Raw genomic sequence first — 27844 nt, forward strand, 5'->3', positions numbered from 1 at the left:
TACAATATGGACGTCTGCTTCTTTTTTTGCAGACCAGTACACATGCCTGAAGAATCAGAACATGTGTGTGAAAAATGGATGAGTGAATAGTGCCTAACTTTTCCTAAATATACAGAAACCTCCTTAGGACATGTTCACATGTTAAGCATTTGCTGCGCTTTTGTAGCGTTTTTTCCACACAGTTTTGTCTCAAAAACTGAAGCATTTCCTTGTACCAGCAAAGTGAATGAGATTATTGAAGACACTTTTTACTACAGGTCTTAGAATTAACAGGCAGGTAGTTGGTACCTGCGTACCTGCCTGCCTGTTGTGCCCAGCTGCTGCAGAGCCTCCTGGTGGCGATTCAGCTGACGTCACATTTGCATCGCTTCTCTTCCACTCTGCTCTGCTGAATGGGCGCGACTGTCGACAGTATGCTGATTGACAGCTGTCTTCCCACTGGTTAAAGGCTGCACATGCCTGTAATAATCGGAGATGTGCTATCTGTCATTTTCAATGAAAAGGCTCCTTGTGAGATGGCTCAGGAAGTTCTTGTTATAGAAGAGCAGCTGGAATAGTGCACTTAGGGGTTACATGGCCCAGAAGGGTGGACTGGTTGGAGATACGGAGCCTGTAGATACGTGGTGACAGCAAGAGAATAAGCGCAGTGATGAATGAGCAGAGTGGACCTGGAGGCTCAGTGAAACAATGTAGCAGAGTCATGTGATGTAGCAGAGTTAAGTATGTCAGAAGGCTCACTGTAGTGATGTAGCAGAGTCAGTAGGTGCAGCACAGAGCCCAGTGACAAGCAGAGCTGGGTATGTCAGGAAGCGCTCAGCAACCTAGTGTGTTGGGTATGTCTGAAGGCACACAGTGACAATATAGCAAAGCCCAGCCATGTAGCAAAGCTTGTTATGTGAGGAGGTATACAGTGGCAATGTAGCGGAGCTGGATATGTCAGGAGGCACTTTGTGACAAAGTAGCAGAGTCCAGTGCTGGGTATGTCAGAAGGCACAGAGTGGCATTGTAGCAGAGCCCAGCGATGTTAGAGTTAGGAGGCTCACAGTGGTTATATTGGAGATCATAGTATGTCAAGACGCCTGGTATAGGAAAGTGGAGTGTTGGACGTCCACAATCATGGTAGACAACTATCTCTCACGGATGGCGACAATGGCACAAATGAATGATATCATAGGAGGGGCTGAGGTTCCATGGCACCCGGCGCTCATAGGAGCAGAGAGACCACATTATATACACATATACCTATAACTTGTACTTTTCACATTGATCAAATGTCTTATGATTCTAACCAAACACATAGGTGGAAGGGAACTGTTATCCTTCATATCCTGACTTACCTGTGCTACTTCAGAGTCTTATTAATCACTTTTTATTATCTTTTCTAGATTTGTATTAAAGGCAAAATACATATATTCAAATATTTAAGCATACAAGCGTGTCAAATGGAGAAGACAGGAGACGCCTTTTATCTTCATGCCATTGAGAGGCCTATTCTGCAGCAACATGCTGAGGAAAGGTAATGCAGCACGGCACATTCCACACGTGATAGCCATATACAGTATTTTCAGTATGATACATCTTTACAACCAACGATTCATTCACACAAGTCAAATTAGTTTGTGACAACAATTATTTATTTCTTTACTTTAATAACCTGGAGTCCAACCTAAGGGAATGCCATTATTACAGAAAAGTCTGTCCCTATCCTGGAAAGAGAGGTGACTTTGGGCTGCAGCCATCTTTCATGAAAAAATAAATCTTTATAGTCTTCCCGTTCATTGCTCTTGGTAGCAGTCGGGGTCCTTGGTCTTTCAGGTGTTTTATTGCTGAGATGTTCGGTTCACACTAAATCTGAAATGATAAAAATTGTATAGCTCATTATGAAATTGGAGGCATAGAAAGATACAGTAGTGACCTATGCACCTCCATGGTGCCAAACAGCCATAATTACAGCCAAGGCCATCGTTTCTAAAGAAAATGCCTTTATATAGATATCCGTTAGACATTAAAGAGGTTGTCCACCCATGCGGACATTTTTTTTAGATGAATGTATTTAGGTCCTATAAGTAATTTTTGCAATGGGGTTTGATTTGGCTTTTATGAGTTCTTTGTTCCAAGGCATATTCCTCTATGATGTAGTCTGGTGGGTTCATAAATCAGCTTAGAGCAGGTCAGAAAATGACAAATCAGAGAGTCTGTCAGAAGGAGCTCACTGATGGACTCTCAAGTTTAGCTGCATAGAAATACATGCAACCGCACGCTCCGGTCCCGAGTGCCGGCGGCAGTGCCGGGTATTGATGCGAGAGACTTCTGCGAGTTTCTCGCATCACACTCGCAAGTGTGACCCCGGCCTAAGAGGAAGTCGGGGAACGGTCATCAGGGTCTCTCTATGTACCAAAGACCTTTCAAAGTATCTGAGCCAGGCGAAGAAAATTTTTGATTACTGTTCTCATTCCCAGCTTCTTTTTTCAAACAAGCTCCCCGATTCTCAATGACCGTCATTCTGCACGCCAGTCTCCATGAACATTGCATCGGAGCATCTTTCAGCCGCCGTGCACCAGTGTTAGAAGTGTACTCAAGTCATGGACTAGAGTACACTTCTGTCCTAATTTGTGGCATAAATTATGACACATATGTCTCCCAAAGCCCCCTTCCTACATAGCTACGTTTACTTTTTAAAAAGTTGATGGGCTTGATGTGAAATTGCAAAAAGTTGCTGCAACTTTGAAATCTGGCAAAAACTGTTTGGCAAATTGGGACCTTTGTGTACTCTGAAATATTACAGGATTTCAACATGAAACATAGATGCCTGCAAGGCTGGAGTTTGTCCCAGATGCATGCTGCCAGTGGTTTGGGTAGCATAATTCACCTGACAAGTTCCCTCTAACTACATCTCTTTTCTCCTGTTACATGCATTTCCACTTGCTGACTTACAGGATTAAAGGGGTTATCCTGGACTTTTATATTGTTGACCTATCCTTAGGATCAGTGATGGTACGACACATGGCACTGCTGACGATCAGCTGTTACCAGTACTGGCGGCGGTGGATGTGCTCAGTTGCAGAGCTGCACAGCTCCGTTCATTGTTTAGTGGCCTCCCCGGGTACTGCAGATCTCTCCTATTGATTAGAATACAGTATATAGTGACAGAGCTGTGCAGCTCCTTATCTGAGCACATCTGGCCATTATCGGCATCGCAAAAAGTTGATCAGTAGATGTGCTGATGTGCTAAGTGTCACACCCCTACTGATCAGATATTTATGACCTATCTGAGGATGGGCTATCAGCTTTAAAGTTCCAGACAACCCCTTTAAACAACTGTCGATTCCCTGAATGTCTGACTATTGGCAGTATTTTAATAGCCTGTTTAGACTGCATTTCCTTTGCGCACAGTAGCCAATAATAAGTGGTTATATGCATGCAGACTATCATTGTTCTCAGCAGCACAGATCCTGTTTACAATAGACAATTTGCTGCTGAGAACAATTCTTTTTAAGAAAACTTAAAATTAATTTCATATAGTAAAAGGTAAGGTCTACACTAATCCCAATGACAGGGTAAACGCATTGTAGAGATAGTATTCACATGTGTGGTGCACAATATTTGAGAAGGTTCAATGTAACATGTCAAGAAGTAGATTAGCACTCACCATGTAGTGTTATATAAAGACAGCAGTTTATTTTCATTGCGTGGTGGTTGATGAGTAGAGATGGGATAACCCCAAAGGTAAAGTTTGGCGTCCGTACCGAACACCTACTGTTCAGGCGCGGACACCGATCATGGACTTCACGAGGAAGTCCATGTTACTGTTTGGCTTTGTCTCCCCCCCCCTTCCCAAACACCAGGTGTTTCTCGCGCTGTCATGTGCATGACAGCGCGGCAATCAATGCTTCTGATCGACAGTAAAATCATGACCGCTGGTCAGACAGCCGGAGTTCCCAAAATGTGAAATGACAGAGTGAGCCCATACCTGTGATTGGAGGTAAAAAGTTTACCTCCGATCACTGGTATTGGCAGATGGGACTACTGCTCCTATCAGCCTACACCTGCTGTCGTTAACAACAGCAAGAGCAGGCACTGCTAATGGGAGTATTCATCAGCCGGTGCCTACGCTCTAAATAAGTAATAATTTAAAAAAAACGGTGTGGGTTCCCCTGTATTTTTGAAAACCAGCCAGGCAAAACTGACAGCTGGGGACTGCAACCCTCAGCTGTCAGCCTTATCAAGACTGGTTATCAAGAATAGAGGGGTTCCCATGCATTTTAAAAAAAATATTTGTGGCCCCCCCATTTTTGATAACCAGCCTTGCTAAAGCAGACCACTGGGGGCTAGTATTCTCAGGCTGGTAAGGGGCCATGGATGTTGACCCCCTCCAGCATAAAAATAGCATCCCTCAGCCACCCAGAAAAGGCACATCTATTAGATGCGCCAATTCTTGCTCTTTGCCCAGTTTTTCCCACTTACCCTGTAGCGGTGGCAAGTGGGGTTCATATCTGTGGGGTTGATGTCACCTTTGTATTGTCTGGTGACATCAAGCCCACGGCTTAGTACTGGAGAGGTGTCTATAAGACACCTATCCATTACTATTCCTATAGTTATATTGTAAATAAAGACAGCAAGAATAAAGAATTTTATTTTGAAATAAAAACAAAACACACTTTTCTTTTTTTTTTTATTAAAAAATAAACACAGTTATGCTCACCTAACACCCATTCAGTTGAAGCCCTCGTCTCCTGTAATAAAACAAAAATAAAAAACAACAATATTCCTCACCTGTCCGTCATTCTGTCCCATACCGTAATCCAGAGGTGTCAAACTGCATTTCTCGAGGGCCGCCAACAGGTCATGTTTTCAGGATTTCCTTAGCATTTCACAAGGTGCTGGAATCATTCTGTACAGGTGATTAAATTATCACCTGTGCAATACAAGGAAATCCTGAAAACATGACCTGTTGGCGGCCCTCGAGGAAAGCAGTTTGACACCTCTGCCGTAATCCATGTCTGTGGATTACTAGTTTTCAACCTGGACAGCATCAAGATGCGGCTGTCCAGGCTGAGAACCACTGGTGAATGAGCTGCTGCGAGCGCAGCATCAATGACTAGCGGTGACATCGAGGTGATTTCACCCGACTAATCAGAGTTTTGTTGGCAATCGGCAGTCTGATTACTCTGCACAATTATTGTGAATGAGGGTTCCTAGAAGCTCTATTACATGATTATCAGCCAGTGTGGATATACCTTTATTCATTCACTTGAGCAGACGATGCATGTAAGCATATGTGCTTGCTAGTAACAATTTTCTAACATGGGAATTATGGACATGCAGATTGGATGCAGGGTATGGCTGAAGTAAATAAACGACAACCAATCTTTGTCCATTAATTTCAGGCAAAAAACCCTAAAGTCTACATAATCCTTACTTCCAACATATGACCTAGGTGGGGATCTTAAGGGTTGTTTTATTCTACACAGTGTTTTAATTCATATTTTTGGTGCATATCTAGCATTGAAGACATTTTTCCATTAAAGAAGGACTCTGATTCTGGTGTTGGCAGTGACAGTGGGGAAAAGCGCTTATCAGCCATAGAGGTAAGTGACCTTCACTGTCGTAACCGCAATCTCAGTATTGTGTTTATTTTTATATACCTTTTATTATGTTAGATAGAATTATGTGTTATACCCTGGTTGGCTAGAGTTGTCTTCTGTAGGCCGGGTATTATGATCCTTAGTGGCTGAGGATCACGAATAGACCAGCAAGTGAATAAACTAAGGACAAGCTCTAGGGAGATGGTAACTGGACTGATCGCAAATCTGAACCTATCCAACACAACTAGAGGTAGCCGGTGAACGTGCCTAAAAAATTCCTAGACGTCTCGAGCCAGCCTGAGGAACTAGCTACCCCTAAAGAGAAAGAAAGACCTCGCTTGCCTCCAGAGAAATAATCCCCAAAGATATAGAAGCTCCCAACAAATATTAACGGTGAAGTAAGAAGAAGGCACATACGTAGGGATGAAATCAGATTCAGCAAAAGAGGCCCACTAGTACTAGAAAGCAGAAAATAGAGCAGGGGTCTATGCGAACAATAAAAAACCCTTACAAAATATCCATCCTGAGATTTCAAGAACCCACGCACCAACTAATGGTGTGTGGGGAGAAACTCAGTCCACTAGAGCATCCAACAAGCGAGGGAATCACATTTTAGCAAGCTGGACAAGAAAACATGATAAACACTGCTGATCAAAAAATGAGCAAACAAAACTTAGCTTGTCCTGGATGGACTGGGAGCAAGGTAGTCAGAAGGAATCTGAGTAGCACTGATTACATCGACAGCCGGCAACAAGTGGAAGTAAAACAGAGCTATATAGGAACCTCCCAGAGGATAACGAACCAGCTGATAGCCAGAGACCAGCAGGATAACAAACAAAGCCACCAGGGGGAGCCCAAAGCAAAAGTCACACCATACCACCAGTGACCACAAGAGGGAGCCTGAAAACAGAGTTCACAACAGCCGGGTGCCTATGATCCGGAACTAGCAGCGCTTTGTTCGTTCCGTGCAAAGTGCTGCCGTCTATTGAACGCAGGTAAATCCACATGTGTTCACTGAACCATGCTGATTTACCACATCCAATACATTGTATTCAAGGAGAAAAGAGATTCAGCGAATGGCAAAAGTTGCTAAAAAGTAGCTTTTATTCCATGTGAGTAAAATAAACCAACATATGGCATCCAGCAGTGAGATACACCAGCAGGAAGCGAACGATCAACGCGTTTCGACTTACGTTTTATTCATGATCTGAAACTTGAGGGGCTATCTAACCAGAGCTTAATTTAGAATCTTTTCTGTCTTAATTGGTCATATTTCTTATGTTTTATTACTACTATATTTTACTGCAGATTGTCCATCTGCAGACATGAATGGAGTATCTGCAGCCTTTGCTCTACATGTTAATAGCCATAGCTTGGTCCCCAGATAGCTGCAAACTTAAAACCACCAAACGGTTTTGAAAATGCATTAGAATAATTTGCAGAGAATTACCTGAAATCTATATGCAACAGGTTCTAGTATGGAGGGAGTTTTTGTTTTAACACCCTTCGGCTCAATTTTGAACCATTGCAACTCGATGGATGAACGATCTGTAAAAAGACCGATCTTGTGCAAGCCTAGATAGGTCCACCGGGGTCTTCTCCACCGTTATCTTGATAGTATTAAGGCATGAGGTTGCTGGTCTTGTATATAGAGAGCATTTAGGGAGATTTTAACTTTTTTTTTTAAACTTGCTACGCTGAACTTTTCCATTAATCATTTTTTGTTTTTTTAAATAAAAAACAAACATTTTTTGTCCGTGGTCATTGTTCCATCCTGGACAGTTATAAAAAGAGGACCAGCTGCAGGAAACTACTGTGTAGGATTCACCTGCGGAATAACCTTTTTTTCTAAGACGAAATGAGACGGCCAAGTGTGATCCTCTGCTAGGAAACATCTGGATGAGAGAGTATGTACTGCCAGCGCTTGGCGTCTGATACAAAGCCTTCTGCTCCTTCGCTACTGCATAAGTGGTCTACTCTGATTACATGGATACCAGATGCTGATGCTCTGATGATTTCTGCTGGGCAGTCAGTGCATTCTTGCCAGTTAGTATATTCTAGGAAGCATCATGACCAATTATTAATATTTTCAATAATTTCCTATATATTATTTTTTTATCAGGCAGAAATCCTCTTTTTATAGAAATTAGTTGGTTTGGTGTATCTAAAAATATATGACATGGGATGTATACTGACAAGATACATGCATATGTTTCTGATACGATCTCTGTGTCATACAAAAAGGTGGTGGTGAGGAGGGGGCTGGCTGCTCATTCCACAACCCTAAAAGTATGGATTTCGCACAATAATGATAAGTTACCCAATAATAAATGGCTGTAGCCTCACCGGGATGTGCTGTGAGGGTACAGAAGAACTGCGGCAGATTCGCACAGGAATTCAACTAATTTGTCATTCAATTGGGGTTAACCTCAGCATTTCCAACAGAAATAAGAGAGATGCCATTTCTTTCCATGCCAGATTTTCTGATCAGATGGACATTGTTGTGGAAACCCCATTCAAATGTATAAGAGGCAAATTTTACAATTTTCTTTAAGAATTTGTGCCAAATTCTGCACGTAATTCGACATTTGTGAACATATCCTTAGGCTACGTTCCCACAATTAGCTTTTGGTGAGTTTTTGATGCTGCAGAATTTGTGCACTATTTCTACACCTATTATGTTAATTAGGTTACTTGCAGTTTTATATTGTGTTTTTATGTGCGTTTTTTTAACATGCATTTTTATCAAGTTTTTGACTCTGCACTTTTGTCTCTTCTTGGTATGTCACACTTTAAATAAAGCTGCTTCGTTTTCTATACCACCTGGTATTTGGCTTTGCCCAAATTTTATTGATATACTTATATGTGGATTAAATGTGTTTGTGATATATTTCTGTCTTGGAAACGCATTAAAATCGCATGTATGTTTTTTACCTGCAGCTTTTCGTCACCTGTTGCAAGAAGATGGGTAAAATCCGCACAGAATACTCAGCGTACCCACATATGAAACTGACATGCTGCAGATTTTAAATACGCAGCACAGGTCAGTTTACGCTGAATAAAAAAGAAGCACAGAGGGAATGAGATTTCTGTAAATCCCATCCACTTTGCTGGAACTATAAGATGCTACGTTTTTGATGCAGCAAAAATATGCAACATCAAAAATGGACCAAAAACTCATTGTAGGAACGTAGCCTAAATATTTGATCTGAGTTCTGACATGTCTAAAGGCACAGGGATATGAGATTGTTTAACCTGCTAATACTTACCTTTTTTTGGGTGGGATCATTTAATAAACTATTTTTATCTTAGCCTTGCGATGAAGACTCTGCCAGTCCGAGTGTGCCGATGTCTGATATTTTGGAAGAAGATAATTTTGCCAAAGAGGATTTAGATCAGCAGTTCAGTCATTCGGTACACGGTAAGATATATAACAGTTCATCAGCTAATTCTACAGCGGATAAGTCCACTTAGAGAATCGTATTGCTTATTGCAATATTTTGCGTGTGTGCGTTAGCTACCACAAATGGAGGTAAGAATCGGGGAAACTCTCTGTCTCCCTCACACATTTAAACATGAAAATACCATAGAATATGATCATACCATGAGGACGACACAGGGATTCACAGGCTGCACTATGGATTCTTATGTTGGCAAATTCAAAAATGTTCAATATTACTGTATGAAGGCCTCTCATATTCTTAAGTCAGTGGTCCCCAACCTTTCTTACGTGAAGAGCCATATTCATCTCTGAGAGAGAGTCACAAGCAACACCTAGACCTCTCATTTGGAGTAGTGACATCCTGCTTTCATCCACGTCAAAGTAGAGACTCAAAGCACGTGTTACCGGTATAATGACAACCAAAGTGTCACGTAGTGACTAAGGACGGTGGCGCCTACCTGATCCCTCGAACTAGAATGCGCCCTAGTCAATCCCTGTCCCCCGGATTACCTCATAAGGTGGAGATGCTGGGGTCCCGTACCTTGCTATGCTCCTGTCTTAAACATTATCTGTTCCCGCCCCCATCCATGGAGGTGTGAGGCTGATGTGTATAGGATTACACTAACCAGACAGACAAGGCAAGACAGATAGAGATTAAATTAACTACAATCATACAAATATACTCACAAAACAACAAAGTGGAACACAAAGGTGGAATTAGGAGGAAGAAGCCAAATAGGAAAGGATGAAGATAAGCATGCAAACCATCTCTTTAACCGCCTATTCTAAACAATGAATTTCTCCTGCAACATCTAACCAGGAAGTCAGAATTATCACTGGCAATTCCTAAGTGCCAGTGGCAAACACATATACCAGATGGGAGTGGCCAACACTGAACAGCTGAGGCAATTCAGGATGGAGAGCTTCAGGAGATCAACTGACTGATTATCCCTTGCTATGACAGAGCAAGGAAAACCTGCACTGTTTATTAGGCTGGTGAAGCATTTCTAATAAGTGCAGGCATTCGTGTGACCAGATGCCGCGTTCTTCTGGTTCTTCTCTGTCATGGTGTCCCCGTGACACAAAGTTTTCCCATAACATCAATATCTTGTGTCACCCTGCCTTATAAGCTGTATACTTACATCAAGGCATTCCCACCTTACCTCGATTCAGTATTCTCGCATCAAGTACTCCCACTACTGTCATATCCAACTTCAAGCACCTTCTCTGACTTGCAGTATCATTCTATCACCAGATTACTATACTTAAAGTGAACCTGTCACCAGGATAAACGCTAATAACCTTCAGATATGGGGCTAATGCGCTGGTTAATAGCGTTACTAACCTGCCTGGCTTGGAACCACATTTTAGCTTTTGCCATATTTGAACCCTTGTATCTGGCTCCTATCTAATGCTGATAAGTATACTTCCAGGTCTAAAATGTTGCAGTGGTGCAAGTTGTGTCAAATGCATAATTGAGGTGTGACAGTGGATAAATACAGAATGACGGGCTTGAAATGAGTACACTAAAGACTTGGTGCAAATCATGCCAGTTTGTCATGACGGATGATGGTGCTGCTATGTCTGGGATTTGTATATATACAGTACAGACCAAAAGTTTGGACACACCTTCTCATTTAAAGATTTTTCTGTATTTTCATGACTATGGTTCATAGTCATGAAAATACAGAAAAATCTTTAAATGAGAAGGTGTGTCCAAACTTTTGGTTTGTACTGTATATATATATATATATATATATATATATCTATATATATAATTGTCTAAGGGGTACTTCCGTCTTTCTGTCTGCAACTTCCGTCACGGAAATCCCGCGCCGCTGATTGGTCTCGCCAGCTGCCTGTCATGGCTGCCGCGACCAATCAGCGACGGGCACAGTCCGATTAGTCCCTCCCTACTCCCCGCAGTCAGTGCCCGGCGCCCACTCCATACTCCCGAGTCCCCTCCAGTCACCGCAAACACGGGGTTAATACCAGGGGTAACGGACCGCGTTATGGCGCGGGTAATGCACTCCGTTACCGCTGCTATTAACCCTGTGTGTCCCCAACTTTTTACTATTGATGCTCCCTATGCGGCATCAATAGTAAAAAGATGTAATGTTAAAAATAATAAAAAAACAAAAAAAGGCTATTCTCACCTTCCGTCGTCAGGCCATGCTCTCGCGCTTGCTGCCCTCTTCCGTTCCCAGAGATGCATTGTGAAATTAGCGAGACTGCTAAGTCTTCTGGTTAATTTCGCAATGCATCCTGGGAACGGAAAATGGCGGCAGCCGCGCGCCGATTGCCAGGACTTCGCTGGATCCCTGCGGGTGAGTATATAACAATTTTTTATTTTAATTATTTTTTTTAACAGGGATATGGTGCCCACACTGCCAAATACTATGAGGGCTGTGTTATATACTACATGGCTGCTAGATACTGCGTGGGCTGTGCTATATACTATGTGGGCAATGTTAGATACTACATGGCTGCTGTATACTACCTAGGCTGCTATATACTGCGTGGGCTGCTATATACTGCGTGGGCTGCTATATACTGCGTGGACTGCTATATACTGCATGGGCTGCTATATACTGTGTGGGCTGCTATATACTGCGTGGGCTGCGTTATACTGCGTGGGCTGCGTTATACTGCGTGGGCTGCTATATACTGCGTGGGCTGCGTTATACTGCGTGGGCTGCGTTATACTGCGTGGGCTGCGTTATACTGCGTGGGCTGTGTTACATACTATGTGGGCAATGTTATATACTGCGTGGGCAGTGTTATATACTGTTTGGGCTGTGTTATATACTGCGTGGGCTGTGTTATATAGTACGTGCCCTGTGTTATATACTGCGTGGCCTGTGTTATATACTACGTCGCCTGTGTTATATACTGCGTGGCTGCTATATACTGCGTGGCCACTGTTATATACTGTTTTGGCTGTATTAACGCATCGGGTATTCTAGAATATGTATGTATGTATATAGCAGCCACATAGTATATTGCACAGGCCACGTAATATTTGTCTGCTATATACTACATGGCTCCTATATACTACGTGGCCTGTGCTATATACTGTGTGGCTGCTATATACATACATACATATTCTAGAATACCCGATGCGTTAGAATCGGGCCACCATCTAGTATATATATATATCTATATTTGTATATATATCTATATATATATATATATATATATCTATATATATATGTATATACGATAGTAGAAATAATTGGATGGTGGCAGGTGTGAGTCCCTTAAGGCTGATTTCACACTAGTGTCGGTACGGGGCCGTCGCGCTGTGTCGGCCCGACGTACCGACGCATACTGTGCAAAAAATGCCCGACGTGGGCAGCGGATACAGTCTTACGACGCTTCCGCTGCCGATTTGCGCGGTGTTACGGCCGCGCATGCGCGGTCGAAAATGGCGGTCTTGACGCACAAAAAAACGTTACATGTAACTTTTTTTGTGGCGGCGGTGCGCCAAAACACGACGCAACCGTCGCACGACGGTTGCGACGTGTGGCAATACGTCACAATGCGTCGGTAATGTTAGTCTATGGGGAAAAAATGCATCCTGCAGACAACTTTGCAGGATGCATTTTTTCTCCTAAACGACGCATTGCGACGTGCAGCCAAAAACGCTAGTGTGAAAGTAGCCTAAGCGACTAACAAGTAAAGTAAAACAATATTTTTTATATACATATGTGGTATTGTTGTGTCCGGAAAGTCCAATCTATCAAAGTGTTAAATTAATTAACCTGATGGGTAAATGCCATAATGAGAACCAAATCAAAACAGCAGAATTGTGATTTTGTTTGATTGTCGTGAAAAGATGCAATGAGAAGAGATGAAAATGTTGAATCTATCCTAAATTAGTATTAATAAAAACATCAGCTCTCCCCACAAAAAAAAAACAAATCCTCACAAAGCTCCACTGACCAAAAAACGAAAACTGTTTGGAAGACAGCGAGATGAGCAAAATTTGTTTTCTTTTTGTAAACTTACACAAAATAAAATTCTTAATAAACTATACAAGTTTGGTATGGCTGTAATTGTTCTGACCTGAAGAATCATGCTCATAAATCATTTTTACCTCCCAGAAATGCATATTTTAAAAGCACCCAGACCCCCAAAAAAGAAAAATATAAATATAAAAATTGAAGAATTGTTTTATTTTCTTAACTTCACCACCCTTGAAATTTTTTCCCCTTTATCAAATCTTTTGGAATGGTAAAATGATTGCTGCCATTCACGATAACTGCTTGTACAACAAAAATCAAGCCCTCGTGCTTTGTGGACAGAGAGAGATTAAAAAGTTATGACTCTTGGGAGATGATGAAAAAAACAAAAGTGCAAAAAGGAAAAATTGTCCTGTCAGGAAGGGGTTAGAACATAACAAACATGGTGCAAGGCACCTAACACTGTTTATTGGTGCAAATTACGCTACAATTCTGGTGCCTTTAGCTTATTAAATCAACCGCACTGTGACATGAAAATTGCACTTTTGAACCTCTGGCTTCCTAAGCTTCCTTTATTCTTGCTTTTTACAGACATCAGGGCTGGTTAGTATCCTCAAAACTTACATGTACATCCCACATAAAATGTGTATCTATCTTTTTAACAGCCGCAGACTGCCTCTTAGGCCAGTTACTAGAACAAGGGCCAAAAGCACATTGGCTTTCCTTAAAAGCATTCAGCCGCACACGATGGATTGAAGACTGGCCTCATACCATCTGAAGCACATACATATTAGATCACAAATAGTTCTGAGTTATTCATTTTAGTTTATTTTCATATGTAAGTACCATAAATGCTAGAATGGTTAACTCATTACCAGCTTTGGTGACCACACAATAGAACTGTCAGTAGCCACACATTACATATGGCATAAACATGATCCCTTACAAAGTGGAATATTTTTCCAACTCATTACATATTTTCCTTTATTTTAGTGGAAAGTCATCAGAATTATGTCCTAAATGATCCTGGAGAGTCAGGAAAATTGTTGTGCCAGTATAAAAAAGATGCAGATGCCAACCACACTGAATTTAGGAGTTACAGACAGGTAATGTAAATTGTGGGTAATCAGCAGTAAAGCTAGCATTAAACTGAGCTGAATTATAAAGGAAGAAGTAATATACTAAAGGGTGTATTCCATTTTAATTATTCATTGCAATCAATAGCATGATTTCATATTGTCTGCAGCATGCTAAGGGAAAATGCTTTAAAAGAATAAAATTTTGAGGGGATTTGCAATTTATTGGTTTACAAGATATGCAGTATGTCCTTATACGATGTGCTATGTTTGGTTTATTTGCTTAACCCGAATAAATCCATATATCACAGTATGTGGAGAAAATAAGCGAAAGCACTAAAGGCATGTTTTAATATTTCTAGACATTTGCTATAGAACAGAGACTAGTCAGTGCTCTTCTGTAGGCAATGCTGTTCATGATCCAGGTCTCCATTTTTAATCACCAAAAAAGTCTGCTTATTGCCAAGACCTGGATTATGTCTTTAGTAGCAAAGAAACCTTTTCCACTGTTCTGCTGGCTCAGTTCTAATGGGATCACCTCCTGTTCTTGGCACAAAATACATGGCTCTTGTTGGTATTTATATTATGACTCTCTAAAAGCACTCCAATGTATCATACATGTGGATCAGTGGTTAGCAGAAATGGAATTTGGAATGAGACACTAGTCACTACTCACGGACAAGCTGCGAGGTGACGACCAAGGTCAAACACCAGGAGGTTATGTCACAAACAAAGGGGTGAGGCAAAGGTATAGTCAGGTCAGAGTCCGGGGTCAGGATTCCAAGAAAATAGTGGATAAAGACACAGGGGCTAGGCAAATGGATGGTTAAAGGCAAATCTAAGGTCGGGCAACAAAGATTAGAATACTAGAACAAAAAGAACAGAGTTACACACACCAATATCTGTATTGAAGACAATATACATTTTATTATGACCTTTCAGGGATCCAGTATGTGTGTGATGCGCGTGGGGTCCTCAGGCCCACATGAAGTGATGCGCATTGCAGTTCTATCATTACTATTTTCCTACTCAATGTGCATTTTTTGTGAAACTACATTACTAAGTATTATTCCTTGTGTGTTACACTACAGTCGTGGCTAATAGTTTTGAGAGTAACACAAATTTTGTTTTTGACAAAGTTTGATTCTTTAATTAATATTTTTTAGATCTTTTTGCTACATGTTTCTATGGTTACTGAAGTACAATTCTAAACATTACACAAGTTTTTATACTTGTATTGACTTAATACATCAAGTTTATGTAAAGATAAGGCTACTTTCACACATCAGGTTTTTCCGTCAGGCACAATCCGTCGAGTTTTGAAAAAAACTGATCCGTTTTTTTTCTTATAGAGTTGTATTAGCGCCGGATTGCGCCTGACAGCCACACTTTTCATCCGTCAAAAATTATGTTTCCGGCGGACGGAGAAAACGTACAGAGGAACTTTTTTTGTGTCCGGAGAAAAAACGCACAGCGACAGTTCCAGCGATAAACGGATGAAACGTGAGGTGAAATGACGGGATCCGGCTACCGATTCCGGTATTTTTACACTGAGCATGCCCCGTAGCTGCATTTTCCATTCTGGAGAATCTCTCTCGGACGTCCAAACTCTAGCCCCAGTAAGCAAAAACGGATCCAGCAAAAAAAAGCATCCTGTGCATCAGTTTTTCCCAATTTACACCGGATCCGTTTTTTTTTTTTTCAAAAATGGCTGGATTATGCCTGAAGGCAAAAAACTGATGTGTGAAAATAGCCTAATATCTACAGTCTTGTCCTTTATTTTTCAAGGTTTCTGTAATTTGCCTGGCAGCTGGGTATAAGTTTCTGGGCCAAATCCTGACTGATGACTGCCCATTTTTGTCTACTCAGTGCCTAGAGCTTATCACAATCTCTGTGTATTGTTGTCCATCTGCTTTTTGAGGATTGACCACAGGTTCTCAATTGGATTGAGATCTGGGGAGTTTCCTGGTCATGGACCCAAAATGTCATTTTTTTTGTTCTCTGAGCCACTTAGCCATCACATTTACGTTGTGACATGGTCTCCATCATGCTAGAGAAAGCCATGTTCACCAAATTGCTCCTGGATCTTTGGGTGAAGTTCTCTGACGATGTTTAGAAACCACTCATGATTAATGGCGGTGATATTAGGCAAAATTGTGAGTGAGCCCACCCTTTTGGATAGAAAGCAACCCCACACATGAATAGTCTCAGGATGCTTTACTGTTGGCATGGCACAGGACTTATGGCAGCGCTCAACCTTTTCTTCTCCAGACATCATTCTTCCAGGTGTCCAAAACAGTCTGAAGAGGGCTTCATTAGGGAAAATATCATTACCCCAGTCTTCTGGAGTCCAACCCCTGTATTTACTGCAAAGTTATTTTCTCACCGGGTTGTAGCAGTGCAAGAGAGTGTTTGGTATGAGAACTTTTGCTGAAAAAAATACTGCAAAAAATGAAACCACCGTAATAGGTTAATTTGAATTTCAGATTGTAATTCCTAAAGGCCCCGTCACACATAGCGAGATCGCTAGCGAGATCGCTGCTGAGTCACAAGTTTTGTGACGCAACAGCGACCTCAGTAGCGATTTCGCTATGTGTGACACGTACCAGCGACCAGGCCCCTGCTGTGAGATCGCTGGTCGTGTCGGAATGGGCTGGGCCGTTTTTTGGTCGTTGAGGTCCCGCTGACATCGCTGAATCGGTGTGTGTGACACCGATCCAGCGATGTCTTCACTGGTAACCAGGGTAAACATCGGGTTACTAAGCGCAGGGCCGCGCTTAGTAACCCGATGTTTACCCTGGTTACCAGCGTAAATGTAAAAAAAACAAACAGTACATACTCACCATCTGATGTCCGTCAGGTCCCTTGCCGTCTGCTTCCCACACTGACTGAGCGCCGCAAAGTGAAAGTGAAAGTACAGCACAGCGGTGACGTCACCGCTGCGCTCTGCTCTCACTGTACGGCGGCACTCAGTCAGAGCGGGAAGCAGACGGCAAGGGACCTGACGGACATCAGATGGTGAGTATGTACTGTTTGTTTTTTTTGGTAACCAGGGTAAACATCGGGTTACTAAGCGCGGCCCTGCGCTTAGTAACCCGATGTTTACCCTGGTTACCCGGGTGCTGCAGGGGGACTTCGGCATCGTTGAAGACAGTTTCAACGATGCCGAAGTCGTTCCCCTGATCGTTGGTCGCTGGAGAGAGCTGTCTGTGTGACAGCTCCCCAGCGACCACACAGCGACTTACCAACGATCACGGCCAGGTCGTATCGCTGGTCGTGATCGTTGGTAAATCGCTATGTGTGACGGGGCCTTAAGGTCGGCAAAGATTAACTAAGATAAAGTACTTCATTGACCTTTTACTTTTTGATCTTAGGCTAAAACAGCTGATTTTGATGAACCTCTGCAAATACAGGAGGATACACCATGGTCTAAACATCATAAGTGAGTATATTTCAAATTGATAACACTTTATATTACTTTTAATGGTGATTTCTTACATGTAGGACTTTGAGGAAAATTAAACTGCAGTTTTTGAGCCAAAGCCAAAAGTGTATGAAGCAAGAAGGGCAAATAAAAGGCTTCCTTTATATTTCTCATTATTTGTCAAATCATCCTGACTTTGGCTCAAAAAACTACAGCAGTTTATGTGGATGATGTTAGGTCCACATGACTGATCTTCGTTATTATAAATATGCCAAACAAGAACTAAAACAACTCAGTTATAAATATCCTCTAAGAATGTATCAGTTTGATGTAATAGTTCAGAATTCCCACAAAGTGGATCTGTTACCAGATTTCACAACTTAAAACGCATACTTTAGTAAATAGATATGTTAAATAATATGATATGAACTGATGAAGCTGGCATGCTTACTTTGAAAATCTATAACAGAATGGCTGCAAAACCCAGATATTAAGTTTATCATTTTATGAGTCCAGCTGTAGAATGAAATAGCTCATAAGTCCAAGTGTATTCAGTCTCTATTTACCCAGCCTGACTGTCAGCTTGTACTGAGCAGTGTGAGATCCCAGCAGGAGGGACACTGAGGAGCTGTCAATCACTGTAGATGAGTGTAGATTGAGATGAAACTTTCTCAAACAATTATTTAACCATTCTGACTTGGATTTTCAAGGTCATTACGTCAGCCTCAACTAATCTGTTTAATAATTGAAGCAGTTTGTATTGTGGAGGCTGTTAACAGATCCACTTCAGTTTTCTAATAAACTGCAGATATAAACAACAAAGTAGTCTACAGTTAATGAAAAAGTAGCAATATTTCTTAAGAATCCTGTCCTCCAATGGATGAAGAAAATAAACACATGCAAATACTATACAAAATCCAAGTAAAGGAGGAGAATACATTATCTCACTCTGAGTCTACAACATAGCCTTATGTGATATGAATCAGTTTTGCCCTCAGGATTTCAGTTGTTATTTTGCTTGTTTTGCAGCAATACCAGTATGGAAAGTAACGAAATCAATTCAGGAATGATAGACCAATTACGAGAAGCAGTCGATATGTTACAAGACCCTACAAGGTAAAGAATAATAATCTAATTACGGTAATAGACTGGACTGTTACTAGTAACATATTCCCTAAGTGTTTGTCTGAACTATTTTATTTGGATGATTAGTGTAAGCGGCAGAACAGAGTCGCATTTCTTTCCTTCACATAATTTGGGTACAGTTAATGAAGTTCTTCCGTCTTAATCTTTATGACCTATCTACCAGCAAAATACAAGCCCCATCGTGTGAACAGGGCTCGGTTACATTCTGCCGATAATGGAGAGGTGCCTGGGCATATTCACTTCCATGGGAGATCCAAAAATTGTTTGCCTTATTTACTCACTTCATTAAAACATTAATTTGCCATTGTGTCATTTACAGTTAATTATTTTTTTTTATATTTCCTGCAGGAGTAGAATGGAAATTGATGACGGCACAGAGCTGTACAGTTTACAAACTACACCACCTGATGTGAATAAGTCCACAGTAAAGTGTGTTCATTTCTCATTGTAGAGGATATTAATATAGCGCTAAGTCATATCCACAGATTACTGACTTTTCTTTCTTTCTTCCAGCGGCCAAGTAGAATTACAGATGTCTCCAATCCTGCAGGTATGAATTAAATGTGACAGTAAATTGCTCATAGCATGTGTTTATAATAGCAACGTAACGTTATATAGCTATAAAATATCAGAGAACCAGAGCATTGTAAGTCCACATATCTCATGATTTCTCTTTTGTCTTAGTGCACAGGCAAATAGCATGATTTACATGATTACATCCAGTATCGCCTTATTTTTCACAAAGCACAGTAAATGTATACTTATTGTTAATATACAGACTAAGCCAATATAAAGTTTCTTTCTTGTACTTTTTTGTATTTTTTCATTTCTATATGTCACTTTGTACATCAGGCTTCACAAATTGGAATAGGCAATCCTATTCGTATACTGCTAAAGCTATATTTTGTTAACAGCACTTGCTCCTCCTTAGGGCACAGACCCCTCTCTTGTCCTCTTGAGTAGCCCCACCTCTCTTGAGTTATCATCATGCTAATCTAAAGGTACCTTCACACGAAACGATATCGCTAGCGATCCGTGACGTTGCAGCGTCCTGGCTAGCGATATCGTTTCGTTTGACACGCAGCAGCGATCAGGATCCTGCTGTGATGTCGCTGGTCGCTGAATAAAGTCCAGAACTTTATTTGGTCGTCCGATCGCCGTGTATCGTTGTGTTTGAAAGCAAACGCAACGATACCAGCGATATTTTACACTGGTAACCAGGGTAAACATCGGGTTGCTAAGCGCAGGGCCGCGCTTAGTAACCCGATGTTTACCCTGGTTACCAGCGTAAAAGTAAAAAAAACAAACAGTACATGCTCACCTGCGCGTCCCCCAGCCTCTACTTCCTGACACTGACTGAGCTCCGGCCCTAAAGTGAAAGTGAAAGCACAGCGGTGACGTCACCGCTCTGCTGTTAGGGCCGGAGCTCAGTCAGTGTCAGGAAGCGGACGCTGGGGGACGCGCAGGTGAGCATGTAATGTTTGTTTTTTTTACTTTTACGCTGGTAACCAGGGTAAACATCGGGTTACTAAGCGCGGCCCTGCGCTTAGCAACCCGATGTTTACCCTGGTTACCTGGGGACCTCGGCATCGTTGGTCGCTGGAGAGCTGTCTGTGTGACAGCTCTCCAGCGATCAAACAGCGACGCTGCAGCGATCGGCATCGTTGTCGCTATCGCTGCAGCGTCGCTTCGTGTGAAGGTACCTTAAGTGTAGAATTCACCTTATTCTTCTTTGTCTGCTCATGTACAACACTGCCTGCCATTTTTTATCTTCAGACGTTTAAATCAGTATAGCTGCAGTGTGGTTTTACATACTATAATTGTTGGCTGGTTTCTATCAGATCTCAACTCTCCTGCACACCTCTACAGCAGATTTTGTAATTACTAGACTTTTTGTTGCCTGCTGCCGAGAGTTCATTTATATGAAATGCTGCTCTGTTGATGAATATGACAGAGGTTTATCTTCTGCCATATGCATCAACAGAGCAACATGTGCAGTTACAGAACACAGATCTGTCAACAGCAGACAAAAAACGCAGCTATGCACTGCCTAATAATTACAAGCTCTGTTGTCGAGGAGTGCAGGAGTATGTATATCTGAAAGAAACCTGCAGGGGCATGTTGTACCACACAGGCAGCTATACTGACAATATGTGGCAGAAGATACAATCGGTCAGGCAGGGTGCTGCACAGGAAGAGACGGCGCACAGAGGTATAATACCACACTATTGCCACAAACACACATATATATGAGGTTTTGAAGCTTCGGTCAGGAGACAGTCTGTGATTCAAAGGTTTGTACTTGGACTGTGACACTTACAGTATGTGGGAATGTAGCATATATCAGAAGTGGAGAGATAGTAGAGCTATGCTTGCAGGAAACCAGCTGTACTTTGTATGATCAGCCATTGCTATAATATGACATTGCGATTTGGGGAATAAACCTTTACAACAATCAATTAATTGTAATTAAGATGTTATGATGATGTGCAATAACTGAGCAACTCTCATGCAGTTTTTACATTGTGCATAAACTTCTGCTAATGCTATAGACCTATAATGTATCTGCTATGAAAACAATATGTAAACACTGATTCACTTTACTAACTTACTAATTTAGAAACTAACCACTTTTCATCAATTTGATACACTGAGTCTCGGTGATTGTACCATTTTCAAATACAGCTTTAAATTAGACAATTGATCTGTGCTAAAAGTCATGTAGACAGCCCCCTTCATTGAGTTGTTACACTAACAAATTTCCTCACGCTATTACAGCTTTACAATGTAATAAAACCAAATGTCAAAAATGGGTAATGTCAGCAAAAAATAATTGCTGCTTTATTGAGCCCATAAGCAAACCCAAGGACATACAGAATTAAAGAAGCAATAAAACGAAACAACAGCTTGTTCCCCAGTTGGATATTCGAGGTCAAACGTTCTGACATCCATAAGGTTTAGAAACAGGACACACAAGGGAGAGGATATAGTGGAGGGGCTCATAGTATTTTCAAGATCATATGCCACGAGAAAATGGCTTATCGTCATTATGGCAAAGCAGCCAGGTATGTCATCCATGGCTGTCAGACTGCATCAAACTTGTCTGGAAGTCGGACAGGATGGTAGTGAATCTGTCACTTGTCTTATCATGGGGTCTTTCATCTACTGGCTATGGCCATTTTGGTTGTCAGATGCATTAGTTCAAGCTAAAGAACTTTAAACCCTTCAGGTACCGGTGTATGGAGCAGACTCAGGGAGATGCCAATATCTCGCTGTAACAGCTGAGTCCGTAGTTATCTCCAATAGAGATGAGCGAACCCGAATTGTAAAATTCAGGGTTCGTACCAGACTTCTAGTGTCTGGTGCTGAACTCCGAACAGGGACTTCTCCTGGAAGTCCATTTAAAAGTTCGTGAGTTCGGGGAGGAAAAAGAGATTTTCCAGCTCCAAAGTTAGTGTCCCCATTGATTTCTATAGCATTCGGGGTCAGGTTCAATTTTGGATACAGTTCTAATACCCAAAGTGAATTTAGGACAAAGTTCGGTCGAACCCAAACTTCCACGGGTCAGCTCATCTCTTACCATTACTGTTTAACTTTTTACATTTTGCTGTCAATCACTAACAGTGGCATATAATCAATGAGATAACAGCTACTGGCTCCAGTGGTTTGTCATGGAATCTGGTGCCTACTAAAAAGTCCCCCACAGCTGCCTACTAAAGTCCCCCACAGCTGCCTACTAAAGTCCCCACAGCTGCCTACTGAAGTCCCCCACAGCTGCCTACTAAAGTCCCCCACAGCTGCCTACTAAAGTCCCCACAGCTACCTACTGAAGCACCCCACAGCTGCCTACTGAAGTCCCCCACAGCTGCCTACTGAAGTCCCCCACAGCTGCCTACTAAAGTCCCCACAGCTACCTACTGAAGCACCCCACAGCTGCCTACTGAAGTCCCCCACAGCTGTCTACTGGAGTCCCCCACAGCTGCCTACTAAAGTCCCCACAGCTGCCTACTGAAGCACCCCACAGCTGCCTACTGAAGTCCCCCACAGCTGCCTACTGAAGTCCCCCACAGCTGTCTACTGGAGTCCCCCACAGCTGCCTACTGAAGTCCCCCACAGCTGCCCACTGAAGCACCCCACAGCTGCCCACTGAAGTCCCCCACAGCTGCCTACTAAAGTCCCCACAGCTGCCTACTGAAGCACCCCACAGCTGCCTACTGAAGTCCCCCACAGCTGTCTACTGGAGTCCCCCACAGCTGCCTACTGGAGTCCCCCACAGCTGCCCACTGAAGCACCCCACAGCTGCCCACTGAAGTCCCCCACAGCTGCCCGCTGAATCACCCCACAACTGCCTACTGAAGTCCCCCACAGCTGCCTACTGAAGTCCCCCACAGCTGCCTACTGAAGTCCCCCACAGCTGCCTACTGAAGCACCCCACAGCTGCCTACTAAAGTCCCCCCACAGCTGCCTACTGAAGTCCCCCACAGCTGCCTACTGAAGTCCCACCACTGCCAGCTTTGTCTTCCCGTGAAACGTAATTTTGTTTGTAGTACATAGAACAGGCAAGGGGGCTAAGGGTACTTAAGGATACTACGAAATAAAGTAAGAAAAGAAAAGTTTTAAAAAATGTGGAAAGAAAAAATAAAATCACCCATCTTTTCCCCTATTAATAATAAAGAAATAAAAAATATGCCTATTTAGTATCACCACATCCGTAAAAGCCAGATGTGTCAAATTATTGAATGAACCCGAACATTAACCCCTTTACCACCTTTGATGTGGCCTGGTACTTACCGACCTAGGAAGGATGGATACATCCAGGTGATTGTATGCGCACTATTGCTTTGTGTGCTGGGTCGCCTCTGGGTGTCAACTGTTTATGAGAGCTGACACCCAGCACTCAGTGCCAGAAGTTGTCCCACACCGCTCCCGGCACTTTAACCCCCTTAATGCTGCGATTGAACTCGATCACAGCATTTTGGGAGAGGGCAGAGGCAAGAAAGCCCCTCTACCTTTGCATCGGAGGCCTCGCATTGTCATCACAGGTTCCCTATTGTTGCCATGGTGACCCGATGATGTCATGACGACATCCGGGTCACCAGGTACTAGGAACATTGTTTTGAATTGCAATATCCAACAAACCTATACAGTTGGAACTGTCAGGAGTCCACATACTTTTGTCCATATTGTCTAAGCTAGGCATTAAGGGGGCTGTCTGACATAAGAAGACAGACAGTCTGCTTTTTAGAAACACAATCACTTTTCTCCATGGTCAGTATCTGGTATTGCTGCTCATTCACTTGAAGACTCTTTTTTTCCAATTCCTGACATCACCCTTTATTTCTGCAGGGCATACGTGGCATGTATGTTGGCTTATCCTACTAATGTACCTAATGACCTTTTCTTTAATGCGCAGAATGAGATGAATGAGAATGAAGCATGTTTTACTTCCCAGGAAGAGGTGGGTTACACATTGCTATACTTTAATAGTTCGCCTACTCAAGACATATCTTGTATTGTGTGCAGTCATAAATCATAAATGCAATCATACTTGTGGCACAAATGGTTTTGTGACATACTTTTCAGCTATTGACTTTTCACAGCTTGGCATTCTTCTGAAAAGCATAGTGTACCCAAATTTAAAGAAGTTGTCTCAAGTTCTTAAATGGTTGAAGGGAACCATGGGCACCACTTATCAGACAGTGACTGCATGGTTTCAGCCAGGTATATTTGACTTTGAAACACTGTAGCATTTCACAGAAAAATGGTTTGCAAGCTGCTGGTAACCGAGCAGCACAGAAGACTGTCGGAAAGTCAGTCCCTGGTGGGTTCTCCCTGCCTGCTCCCTTATCCATCACTCAAAGGGAGTGGGCAAGGAGAAGCCACTGACACTGGGGACCCATCTCACTGACTAGTCTCCTGTGTGGCTCGGTCACTAGTGGCTTTTAAAGTCTGTTTTTCGCTGAAACCCTGCATCATTTCATAGTCAAACATACCTGACAGACACCATGCAGCCACTGACTGATACATGCTGCCAGTGGTTCGGGCAGCATGGATCAGCTGTCAGTTTTCCATTTTTCAGCTGCGCTTTACAGTACCAGCAAAGCCTATGAGATTTCAGAAATCTCATGCACACCCCTTGTTTTTTCTTTTTTGTCATCAGGATTTTGTGCTTTGCTTTTTTTTTCACAATGGAGCATGTCACTTCTTTGAGCATTTTTGTCAGCATTTCATTCTTTGAAATTCATAGGTGGTGAAAAAACGCATTATAAACCAAGTCATCGGGTTTTGCTCCTTTTTTTTTGTTGTGCCAAAACCTGATTCTATAGAAAAGGACTTTTTGTTTCAACACTAAACTTTATCAGTATGCAAAAGAGACAAACCCGCAGCAAAATACGCAAGAAAAACCTGCTTTTTTTCTGCAGCTTCTTTCCTGCCAAGAGATCAGGTTTTGCTGCAGAAAAAAAAACCCGCTGAAAAACCAACTAGTCTGAACTTACCCTTAAAATGGAAAAGTGCTTGTGAAAACATGCAAATTTACATCTTATTAAAAATCCTTTCCAGTGTCATGTGTCAGTGACATGTAAAAGTTTGTGCACCCCTGGTCAAAAGTACTGTTATTTTGAACAGTTAAGCAAGTTAAAGATGAAATGATCTGTAAAAGTCCGAAAGTTAAAGATGACACATTTCCTTTGCATTTCAGGCAAAAAATTTGTTTTCATCTTTTACATTTTAAAGATTACAAAAAGGAAAATAGGCTGATGCAAAAGTTTGGGCACCCTTGGAGATTTGTGTGCTCAGATATTATTGACCAAGGCTTCAGATGATAATTAGCTTGTTAGGGTTATGGCTTGTTTACTATGATCGTTAGGAAATGCCAGGTGATGCAAATTTCTCAGCTTCATAAAAACCCAGCCTCCTATAACTTTGCGCCTAAAAAGAGCAGCCATGGGTTCTTCTAAGCACTCTGAAAATGGTAGAGTCCCACAAAGCAGGAGAAGGCTATAAGAAGATAGCAAAACATTTTCAAGTTGCTTCAGTTTGAAATGTAATTAAGAAATGGCAGTTAACAGAAAGAATGTAGGTCAAGATAAGGTCTGGAAGACCAAGCAAAATTTCAGCACGAGACGCTTGTAGGATTGCTAGAGAGGCAAATCAGAACCCCCGCTTGACTTCAAAAGACCTTCAGAAAGACTTAGCAGACTCTGGAGTTGTCGTACATTGTTCTACTGTTCAGAGATACTTGCACAAACATTGCCTTCATGGAGGAGTCATCAGAAGAAAACCTCTCCTGTGTCCTCGCCATAAAATTCAGCATCGGAAGTATGCAAAAGAATATCTAAATAAGCCTGATGCATTTTGAAAATAAGTCATGCGGATCGATGAGGTTAAAATAGAACTCTTTGGTCACAATGATCAAGGGATTGTGTGGAGAAAAAGGGCACAGAATTTCAGGAAAAGAACATCTCGCCAACCATTAAGCATGGGAGTGGATCAATCATGTTTTGGGGTTGGGTTGCTGCCAATAGCATAGGGAATATTTTTCGAGGGGAAAAGGTAAGAATGGATTCAATGAAATTTCAACAAATTCTTGATGCAAACATAACACCATCTGTAAAAAAGCTGAAGTTGAAAGCAGGATGGCTTCTACAAATAATAATTCTAAACACACGTCAAAATCTACAGTAGACTACTACAAAAGGCACAAGCTGAAGGTTTTACAATGGCCCTCACAGTCCGCTGGCTGGCTACAAAAAGCGTTAACAAGCTGTGATACTTTTGAAATGGGGAACTACTAGGTACTAACCATACAGGGTGCACAAACTTGCATCTGCCCATTTTCCTTTTTGTAATTTGTTAAAATGTAAAAAATGACAATACATTTTTTTGCCTAAAATACAAAGAAATGTGTCATGTTTAACTTTAGGACTTTTAGAGATCAGTAGATCAGTTAATCTTCAACTTGCTTAACTGTTCACAAAAACAGTAATTTTGACCACGGGTCCCCAAACTTTTACATGCCACTGTATTGTGTGCAGCTTGTTGCCAAGTTGCTGGCCACTTTGCAGGTTCTATGGTTTATTGTCTACAAGCTCCTTTCTGAAACTTTCCAATTGCTGCATCTGGCACTTTCAGCCTCCCAGCAGTTCTTCCATGCCGCACAGGCAAAGCTGCCTCTTCTAGCCGATAGTGAGAGCACTTAGTTCTGACAAGCGACGCCACCATGTCAATCTTCAGAAGTAGGCAGAAACCGGCAGGCAGAGAGGTGGTGCAGTCCTGAAGAAAGAAGATTAGAGCACTACTTTAACTGTTTATACTGTATTCTAAATATTTTTTTAAATTAAATATGAAACTTTGAGGATCAGGGCATCACTCCCTCACCTACACATATTGTTGAGGATTGTACGCACTTGGCTGCGGTTGAGGTAGGCACAGAAAACGGTATTGCTGCAATGTCCAGGCAAGTTTATTTAAAGGATAGTGTCCGGTTCTCTAGGCCTTAGCACAGACCAACACAATGAAGATCCACACATCTCCAGCTCCAGACACTCGGCCTCCATTTTATCTACCAAACCATGCCCCTGGTGTTGGGATATGTTAGCAGTCATTCCCACCCATCTCTTATGACCACTAGTAAAACCCGGCTCTGGAATGGCCCCAAATAACTCTCTCAGCACTATATGTGCTGGAGCATGCTTCCGAGCTCACATCACTGCAGCCTCGATGACACATATCTCCCCTCAAGGGCTTATCCGCCGGCCATCTTACAATATATATGTCCTCTATATAAAATGCATTGTTGGTACCATATAGAGTATCATATATAATATTCCATAACAGCATATCACCAAAATTTAATGAAATAATGTGATTTATGATTAAACTGAAAATAGCATCTGGAAATTCATCAGCTAGCTTATAATACTGAAATATGTTGTATTCTTTTCCACTCCAGGTAGAAGATGGCACCCCTACCATGTCTCCAGTACATAATGCAGCCTTTGGTTTAAAACCTCGATCTGGTAGGTTTCATTGTGCAAAGGGTTTATCCACACTAATACATTATACAGAAATATACGGTATACTTTTTACTTTGTGTGAAAAAAATCTGTAATGACCTATGAATTCTGCAAACATTCAACCATGAGCTTTTATTAGTGGCTCATCACAAGTTTAGTCAGTGGACTAGAAGCAGCATTTTCTCAACA

General features: G+C 42.0%; 1 protein-coding gene and 1 long non-coding RNA gene across 10 annotated transcripts in view; one reads left to right on the top strand and one right to left on the bottom strand.

Annotated features, from left to right (window-relative positions):
* LRCH1 (leucine rich repeats and calponin homology domain containing 1) overlaps positions 1-27844 on the top strand; it is a 326296-nt gene that overhangs the window by 183134 nt on the left and 115318 nt on the right. For 5 of the 7 annotated variants that reach the window (XM_077297384.1, XM_077297387.1, XM_077297385.1 and 2 more), the window contains exons 6-15: positions 1386-1516; positions 5504-5588; positions 8898-9006; positions 13986-14098; positions 17443-17510; positions 18522-18608; positions 18987-19067; positions 19152-19188; positions 24052-24096; positions 27592-27658. In XM_077297384.1, the coding sequence (XP_077153499.1) occupies positions 1386-1516; positions 5504-5588; positions 8898-9006; positions 13986-14098; positions 17443-17510; positions 18522-18608; positions 18987-19067; positions 19152-19188; positions 24052-24096; positions 27592-27658 (823 nt within the window). The remainder of the gene's footprint in view (positions 1-1385; positions 1517-5503; positions 5589-8897; positions 9007-13985; positions 14099-17442; positions 17511-18521; positions 18609-18986; positions 19068-19151; positions 19189-24051; positions 24097-27591; positions 27659-27844) is intronic. The other 2 variants (XM_077297382.1, XM_077297386.1) reach the window with 1 other exon arrangement.
* The window catches only part of LOC143816690 (uncharacterized), a 142495-nt gene continuing 116277 nt past the window's right edge, over positions 1627-27844 (bottom strand). For 2 of the 3 annotated variants that reach the window (XR_013223979.1, XR_013223977.1), the window contains 2 exons: positions 19133-19182; positions 1627-1851 (listed from right to left, as the gene is read on the bottom strand). This is a non-coding gene — a long non-coding RNA (uncharacterized LOC143816690). The remainder of the gene's footprint in view (positions 1852-19132; positions 19183-27844) is intronic. The other variant, XR_013223978.1, reaches the window with a different exon arrangement.

Source organism: Ranitomeya variabilis, chromosome 3 (genome assembly GCF_051348905.1).
Source record: "Ranitomeya variabilis isolate aRanVar5 chromosome 3, aRanVar5.hap1, whole genome shotgun sequence".
Taxonomy (NCBI): Eukaryota; Metazoa; Chordata; class Amphibia; order Anura; family Dendrobatidae; genus Ranitomeya; species Ranitomeya variabilis.